The 8,881-nt window shown below is 42.5% G+C and overlaps 1 protein-coding gene across 3 annotated transcripts; it reads right to left on the minus strand.

Annotated features, from left to right (window-relative positions):
* Positions 1 to 823: 823 nt before the first annotated feature.
* On the minus strand, positions 824 to 8,827 carry LOC127010039 (protein enabled homolog). 3 transcript variants are annotated; one of them, XM_050883754.1, is made up of 9 exons: positions 8,746 to 8,827; positions 6,150 to 6,320; positions 5,413 to 5,641; positions 4,782 to 4,896; positions 4,209 to 4,338; positions 3,491 to 3,730; positions 2,734 to 2,930; positions 2,068 to 2,184; positions 824 to 1,699 (listed from the first exon to the last, which is right to left on the minus strand). In XM_050883754.1, exons 2-9 carry the CDS (start codon positions 6,307 to 6,309, stop codon positions 1,652 to 1,654), a joined length of 1,236 nt encoding a protein of 411 aa, XP_050739711.1. In that variant the 5' UTR covers positions 6,310 to 6,320; positions 8,746 to 8,827; the 3' UTR covers positions 824 to 1,651. The 3 variants fall into 3 exon arrangements, with proteins under 3 accessions (XP_050739711.1, XP_050739710.1, XP_050739709.1); XM_050883753.1 differs by having other exon boundaries at positions 2,734 to 2,915; positions 4,746 to 4,896; XM_050883752.1 differs by having other exon boundaries at positions 4,746 to 4,896.
* Between the last annotated feature and the right edge of the window lie 54 nt (positions 8,828 to 8,881).

Here is an 8,881-nt window from a genome sequence, read left to right on the forward strand (position 1 = left end):
ATGAGGGAGGGAAGGATGTACTGGAGGGAGGAGGAAGGCTTGATAAGGGAGGGAAGGAGGAAGAGATGGGGAAGGGAAGGGAGGGAAGGAGGAAGAGATGGGGAAGGGACTGGAGGAAGGCTTGTTAAGGGAAGGAAGGATGGAGGAGAGGAAGGTTGTGCTGGAGGGAGGAGGAAGGCTTGATAAGGGAGGGAAGGATGTACTGGAGGAAGGATGGAGAGAAATGAAGAGTAGACTGGAGGAAGGATGGTCGGAGGCAAGGAGGAAAAATGAATTGGTGAACGAGATGTGAGCAGATGTGTGGGAGGGTAAGAAATTTGTCAGTAGGGGAAGATTAAACAGTTTGTGAAGTAATGGAGTAAGTGGACGAAACTGCATACGTGGGGAGATGATAGTAGAGGAGAAAGAGTAAATTAAAGTATAGTTTCTTTTTGATTATTTAACTGCATTGTTTTTTACTGTCAAATATATCCACAGGTACCTGATGACCTGAGGAGCACCAGCCACGCCACACAACTGCCTGAGGTGTCTTCCTGTGATGTCCTGGCTCCTGGTGATTCCTCCAGCGATGCAGAAGAGCGGTTTCTCTACTCTGGCACAGTTGTAGAAGTGTGTGGGCATTGTGAACAGTGTGTAAGACTCGTGTGATCGGCAGGATGCTGGTTCGTGAGCACTGGAAGGTTTTAAGAGTTCGGAGGACTCCTTAACTTAATTTATTTATTTATTTTTTTTTTAATTTTTAGTTTCTCCAGAATGCTTGTAGTTTGTTTCCGGAGAGTCATTGAGGTATCTTAAGTTCAAGGATTCCAATAAAAGCAAAGTACTTACTCCCAAGTATATTTATACCCAAAATACTCAACCTGAGCTATTTACAAAGATGGCTATGTACACAAGTTAGGCAATATTTATGACTGCAGATGAACCCATAGGGGTGACACACTCCATGTCCTGAGGATGTGCTTTACTAAATGCAAATATTAGTATTAATTGCTCTGGACTAAATCTAAACTATCCCACACCCTGGGATATTCCTGATTTTATTTACACCTATATTGTGGCCACACTGAACAAACAAACTCTCCCAACACATGACCCTTTGTACTTCCTGCAAGCCTGGTATAGATACACAGGTGGCAAACTCAAATCCTCAAGATCATATACCTGGACCACTACCCTAAGTAGGGGCTACTAGATGTGCCTCTTGAGGTTGCTTGTAGAGCTAGAATTCCTGTATACATGCTGCACGTCCATATCAATGTGACATTCTTAGTTGCCAAAAATGGTATCAAACATCCCCATCCACCTAACATGCCTGGATTTCCCTCTACTATTCCATGGACCCTCTCGTTGCACGCTTTGCCAACTGCAACATTGCTGTGCTTTGTCTGTTACTCCTGCCTTGTGGGATATTTTCATCCTTGGGAAAACTGGTCTTGTACAGGGTGTGTCCAGCTGCCCCTGTCCTGTGATCCTACAACTCTGTCCTGCAGTCTTGGGTGTCTGCAGCTTCCTATCAATCTTGGCAATAGGTGGAGGGCAAGGACGATGCAGTCCCTGACTCTTAACCCCTGCAGTGGAGGGGCTGTGTAAGATGGGCAGACTCAGCCTCCCCATCACCCCCATCTTCTGGTGGAGTGTAAGGGCAGAGAGCTCAGTAGTAGGGGCTGCGGGTGTAGTTGGTGGGGGCTGTGCTGTACGACTGGGGAGGAAGAGTTTAGGGGAAGTTACAACACTGAAACAAATCGATCTTGCAAACACTGTAGATTGAATTAAAGTCTACTAATGACTGACAAAATTTTAATCTTGTACCCACTGTAGTGTAGAATGAGATGCAGGAAAGGGAAATAACAGTAAAGAAACATGGTAAATAATAGGAAAAACGAGATAGACAATGGCCAAAAACTCTCCTTGTGTAAAAGACTGATTTCATTCACACCAAAACCCATCAGGAAGGAAGAGGTAATAAATGCATACAATAAATAAAATAAAATAAATGAAAGGAAACTAGCCATCGATAAAACAAGTATACACATTAAAAAAGCAGCTAACCAAGACACACACACTCACCCTAGGCTTGTTGTCGGGCTTGACGGAGTGTGGCGCGGTCACCACGGTCGTCTGGGAGGAAGGCAAGGGAGCAGAACGCACGGGGAAGCCTGATGTTATGCTGCCACTCTTCGCGCCCTGAGGAACAAGTACAGGAGTGAGTGGAAGGGTGTCAGTGTAGATGCACTTTCGATTCTCACATCAACTACATCCACAGGCCATCAGTTGGGTTCTTATGAGTATTTTTTTAGGTTCATGGTACAGAAGAACGGTCAAACCACCATACGTACAAATTTCAAGTGCAATATGAGTAATCTATTCAGTCTATAAGCCTTCTGGGGATATAGACCAGACCAGACGGTTTTTTAGGTTCATGGTACAGAAGAACGGTCAAACCACCATACGTACAAATTTCAAGGGCAATATGAGTAATCTATTTGGTCTATAAGCCTTCTGGGGATATAGACCAGACCAGACGGTTTTTTAGGTTCATGTTACAGAAGAACGGTCAAACAACCATACGTACAAATTTCAAGGGCAATATGAGTAATCTATTCAGTCTATAAGCCTTCTGGGGATATAGACCAGACCAGACGGTGCGCCAATCCCAATCCTTGACCAGTTTCCTTTGCCGTAAAATAAAATAATAAATAAAATCAATAAATAAACAGATAATGGCACACCTACCGCTGGGTGAGGCTGCTGTACGGGTAAGACTGCCGAGTGGAGCGCCAACTGGGAGCGCACAGACGACTGGAAGTACTTCTCCTGCCCCGCCCCGCCCTCGCCCCCCGGCAGGAAGGCTCCCCCGCCCCCGCCAGGCTTGCTCTTGTGGTCCAGCGGCTGGTGGAGTGACGACACGTGGCTCCCTGCGAGGATGGATGCTTTTAGGGGAAGTGAAACAAGGTGGAATGTAATTGAAGCAGAAAGTAAGATCAGACAAAACCATAAATAAATTAGGCAAAGGAAAGGTTAGAGGGAAAATATAAAAGGTAAAAAACTTACAACTTGAAAGAAAAAAAAGTGTGTTGGAGTAGCAAGTCAGAGAGGCAAGGACAGAACCATAAAAAGCATAAAATAAGGCAAAATAAAGTTGAATGAGGCAAACAAATTAAAATTCCACAGACAACAGAACCTTAAAAATAACTCCCAAAAAAGGTTAGTGGAAAAATCTATATGTGAAAAAAAGACAACAACCACAAAAAATAAAGCAAAATAAAGTTGAAAAAGGAAAACAAAAGAAAGTCACAAATTAAAATCCCACAGACAACAGACATAACCTTAAAAAATAACTCCCAAAAAAGGTTAGACAATGTGAAAAAATCTATGAAATGTGGAAAAAAGACACAACAACCACAAAAAAAAAAAAAAAAAAAAACCATCACGGAAAAATAAAAATACAACACAACTGACAACACAAAAACAAACACACACACACACGCACCTCTACTACTCTGCAGGTACACTGGCTGAAGGTGTTTATCCTCCCGGGGCTGTGGGGGCTGCTGGGGCTGCGTCGGGGGCGGGGCGGCGGAGGGTGTGGGGTGGGCTGGGTTGGAGGGGGGCAGGTAGGTGACGCCCTGAGAGCCCCGCTGGTACTGGGTGGCCGGGGCGTGGGGTTGTGACGCCCCGTGATAGTACGCCGACTGCCCCGTGACGTAGACGCTGGTGTTGCTGGTGGACTCTGGGGAAGGGAGAAAAGGGAGTTAAATGAGTAATGAGAGAAGTGGGGGTGTACAGGGCAATTAGAAGGGGAGAGGAAGGAGCTGAATGTGAAGGGGGAGATGAAGGGGGCAATTAGAAAGGAAGAAAAGGGAGTTAAAGTAGGAAGGGGAAGACAAGAGTGTTGATTTACATAGAGATTCAGACCACACAGACTCTATGGTCCAGGTTAGGTGGTCTGTCCTGGAACCTAAGTGACGTCATATTGAATTTAATGCCACCAAGACTTTGCACTCAGTCCTGCTACTTCCAACTCTCTCGCTCCAATACTCACTCACCCTATTGATGCACTTCACCGGTGGTCTTCCCCTGACACGCATTCCGTCAATATCATTAACATACTTATTTCAAATTTACGCCTCTACTGATGGACTTTCAGAATCAACGGACTAATTCCCCCCCAATTAGTCCGTTGAACCAAGTGTATAATTATTACTTACTGGTGGTGGGTGGGGTGACCGGCACACTAGATGGTGGGTGTCCGGGTAAGTTCTTGAAGGTGTAGGAGATCTGCTGGTAGGGCGGCTGTGGCGGGGAAGGGGATGGGGTGCGGGAGCGCTTCAGAGAGCCCTGGTGGGGGAGGAGAGGGGAGGAGATGAAGGAGAGAACGGCTTTGGTTTTATGAGAATTAAGTTATGGAAATAAATAACGAAGTGCTTGTATTCATTCTCTTTCTCCTTAAAGATTTGCTACGGTGGTATATTCTTTAACCCGGTAGCAGCGGGGATCATGTTTCTTAATGGTCCCCCTAAGCGAGAAAAACCAGAAAAAATCATCACTCACACAAACCATTGCATAATATATATCAAAGCATTTGTGTTCAGTTCATGCATCATCTATTTTGGGGGTTTATATTATGGCACAAATTTGGCCCGTCACTGCTACCGGGTTAAAAGAGAAAAACTGTGTCACCTGAGTATTATTTCCCATTAAAATCACACACACACACACACACACACACACACACACACACAGACCGGGGGCACCAGGGGCTGTGGCTGTGAGGGCGGCACCTTGTAGCTGTGTATGGGGCCTCTGCCTGGCACCAAGTTGGACTGGAACAGCATCTGAGGGTGTCCGCCGAGAGGGATGGTGCCGTGGGGGTAGGGGTGCACCGTCATGAGCTCACTGCATGGGAGGAAACAAGGGAAGGGAGTCAGTGAGTTTGGTGCTAAGAATCGCAAAAAAGAAAGGGAGGGAAGGAGCATGGGAGGAAATAAAGGTAAGTGAGAGAGTGGGAGAGGGAAGTTGATAAGGGAGGAAAAGGGAAGGAGAATGGTGAGAGAGGGAAAGATGATAAAAGGGGGAAGGGAGGGAGGGAAAGAAATGGAAAGGCGAAGGAGTAAGGGAAGGAAAAAGGTGAGAGAGGGAAGATAGAAGGGGGAAGAGTGGGAGGGAAAGGAAAAAGGTAAATGAGGGAGTGAAAGAGGGAAGAAGGGGAGGGAAAGAAATGGAAGGGGGAAGCAGTAAGGGAAGGAAAAAGGGGAGAGAGGGAAGAAGATAAAAGGGGGAAGGGAAGGAGGCAAAGAAATGGAAGGAACGAAGGATGAGGGGAAGAAAAACAACCCCAATGCTGTAAAGAAAACATAAACAGGCTTCATAATATTCCAGATCATGCTTTTTTCCTCCTCCTGTTTCTCTCACCTCTCCTTCAGGTAGTTCTGCTGCTGCTGCGCTCGCTTCCTCGTGTCGTCCTCGTTGAGCACCACTTTGAGCTCCTGGAACAGCTGGTGCTTCTGCTTCTTGAGGTCGTTGAGGTCCTGCTCCATCTGCGTAATCTTCTCCCGCGTCTCCTCCAGCGTCATGGCGTGCTGCTTCTTGCGGGTCTCTCTCTCCTTACGTAATCGCTCCTCCTCTGCGTCCGCCTCTTGCTCTGGGGTGGAAGGGTGAAGGTATAAGGTAGTGTTAGTTATGAGTGTTGGTTAGTAATGTTTGAGAGTAGTGTTCATAGGCATTTGGTAGGGTGATAAATGCTGGTTAGAGACAGGGTTAGTTAGATAAGCGTTCATTTGGGAGATGGATTTAGTTACATGTTAGGTAGATGTTTGTCAGGGAAATAGTGTAGTAATTTAGGTGTTAGTTAGGGAAATATTGTTACTAGGGTTATTATTTTTGTATACGATGTTTTTTTGTTGTCATTTTCTGTATTCTATGTCTTGAAAGATTTTGCCAATAAACTATGATAATAAAAATAATGATGATAATAATAATAATAATAATAATAATAATAATAATAATAATAATAATGATAATGATAATCTTTTTTTTTTTTTTTTTGCACACACACACACACACACAAAAAAAAAAAAAAAAAAAAAAAAATAAATAAATAAACACATCTAAATAAAAAATAAAATAAACAAAATAATAATCTCGCTCACCTTCTTTTTTCCTCTTCCGGTCCCTGATGATGTGCGCCTTGAGGGACTCCCACATGGCGCGGCTCATCTTGGCGCGCTCCACCATCACCACCGGGGTGTACCGGCGGTCGCTGCCCTCACCGCCACGCCCACGCTTCTCAGCCTCTGCGAACTTCACCATCCTGACTCAACCTGAATTGGAGGAAGAGTAACTTAGGATATTAGGGACATATTATTTGGACACTGCAATAGTTAGGGAAAATTATATTACTAGGATATTGCAACAGGAAAGATCAGAATACTAGGACACTGCGATAGGGAATATTAGGTTAGGGAGATGATAATAGATGTTAGAAGGCTAGTAGTGTTAGTTGGAAGACAGGGAAATACTAAGTTGGAGAGGAACAGTACAACAAGACTTAGAAGTGTTAAGGGGGTATTACACTGGGCAAATTTTCTGTGGATCTTCAGTCAAACCACGATTTCCACTAGCGTGGTTCTCATTTGTTTCTTGTTATTGCTGCTGATGATGATGGTGAGTAATACTGTCATCCTTTGGTGAAATCTACTGTAGCTTTGGAAGATCATGGACACATCAGAAAGCCACGGAGAGATGAGAACCACGCCAGCGGAAATTGTGGTTTGACTGAAGATCCTTGGAAAATATCCCCAGTGTGGTAGCCCCTTTAGAAATAGAGGAAGGATTAGCACTAGACTGAGCAAAATGAAGGAGAATCACCACAAGTATGACCTCCAGAATGCGAGAAGAAAAATATATTGAGTTGTGAGTTACGTTAGAATTTTAAGGGGGCGAGGCTAAACTACATATTTACCCTCAGGACCACCACAAGTATGACCTCAAGAATGGGAGAAGAAAAATATATTGAGTTGTGAGTTATGTTAGAATTTTAAGGGGGCGAGGCTAAACTACACATTTACCCTCAGGACCACCACAAGTATGACCTCAAGAATGGGAGAAGAAAAATATATTGAGTTGTGAGTTATGTTAGAATTTTAAGGGGGCGAGGCTAAACTACACATTTACCCTCAGGACCACCACAAGTATGACCTCAAGAATGGGAGAAGAAAAATATATTGAGTTGTGAGTTAGCTTAGAATTTTAAGGGGGGGGTGGGGCTAAACTACACATTTACGATCAGGACCACCACAAGTATGACCTCAAGAATGGGAGAATAAAAATATATTGAGTTGTGAGTTACATTAGAATTTTAAGGGAGTGGGGCTAAACTACACATTTACCATCAGGACCACCACAAGTATGACCTCAAGAATGCGAGAAGAAAAATATATTGAGTTGTGAGTTACATTAGAATTTTAAGGGAGTGGGGCTAAACTACACATTTACCCTCAGGACCACCACAAGTATGACCTCAAGAATGGGAGAAGAAAAATATATTGAGTTGTGAGTTATGTTAGAATTTTAAGGGGGCGGGGCTAAACTACACATTTACCATCAGGACCACCACAAGTATGACCTCAAGAATGGGAGAAGAAAAATATATTGAGTTGTGAGTTACATTAGAATTTTAAGGGGGCGGGGCTAAACTACACATTTACCATCAGGACCACCACAAGTATGACCTCAAGAATGGGAGAAGAAAAATATATTGAGTTGTGAGTTACGTTAGAGTTTTAAGGGGGCGGGGCTAAACTACACATTTACCATCTACTCCAATAATTGTGGTAAATGACCCCCTTATCGTATATTATTGAGGGACGTGAGACTGACCGTTTTTCCATTGACTACAGACATAATAGTAATAATAATAATGATAATTGGGTCACTAAAATAATAATAATAATGATAATAATGTTCAAACCCCATTTTTCCTCTTATATCGTAATTACCAGCGCCAGAAAGCTGTGTAATTAATCTAGGGACACAATACTTAAGATCTAAATAGACACACAATCCTAAATAATGATAATAAAGGAAATAATAACAATAATGATAATAATGTTCAAACTCCATTTTTCTTCCTATATCTCTTAATTACTAACGCCAGAAAGCTGTGTAATTAATCTAAGGACACAATACTTGAGATCTAAATATACACAACCTTAAATAATGATAATAAAATAAATAATAACAATAATAATGATAAGTTCTACCCTAAACACTACAAGGGATTAACACTAAACCATTTTTCTCTTATCTCTTAATCACTAACGCCAGAAAGCTGTGTAATTAATCTAGGGACACAATACTTAAGATCTAAATAGACACACAACCCTAAACAATGATAATAAAATAAATAACAACAATAATAATGATAAGTTCTACCCTAAACACTACAAAGCATTAACACTAAACCATTTTTCTCTCTTATCTCTTAATTACTAACGCCAGAAAGCTGTGTAATTAATCTAGGGACACAATACTTAACATCTAAACAGACACACAACCCTAAACAATGATAATAAAAGAAATAACAACAATAATAATAAAAATTCCTACCCTATTCACTACACGGACTCAACATTAAGCCATTTTTCTCCCTTATCTCGCAATTACCAAGGCCAGGAAGCTGTACAATTAATCTAGGAACATCAATTAACCTGTAAAAAATATATAAAGCCATGTGGAGGGACTTACAAGGTGAATAATGATGAAAATAAGACCTTCCCCGCGTACTGTCAGGCGCCATAAACACCTCGGCGCCAGTGTTGCCAGAACGAGGTGAAGACTATTATTTATTTTATTATTATTTTTTTTTTTAGTGGATTATTAC

Source organism: Eriocheir sinensis, chromosome 42, assembly GCF_024679095.1.
Source record: "Eriocheir sinensis breed Jianghai 21 chromosome 42, ASM2467909v1, whole genome shotgun sequence".
Classification (NCBI taxonomy): domain Eukaryota; kingdom Metazoa; phylum Arthropoda; class Malacostraca; order Decapoda; family Varunidae; genus Eriocheir; species Eriocheir sinensis.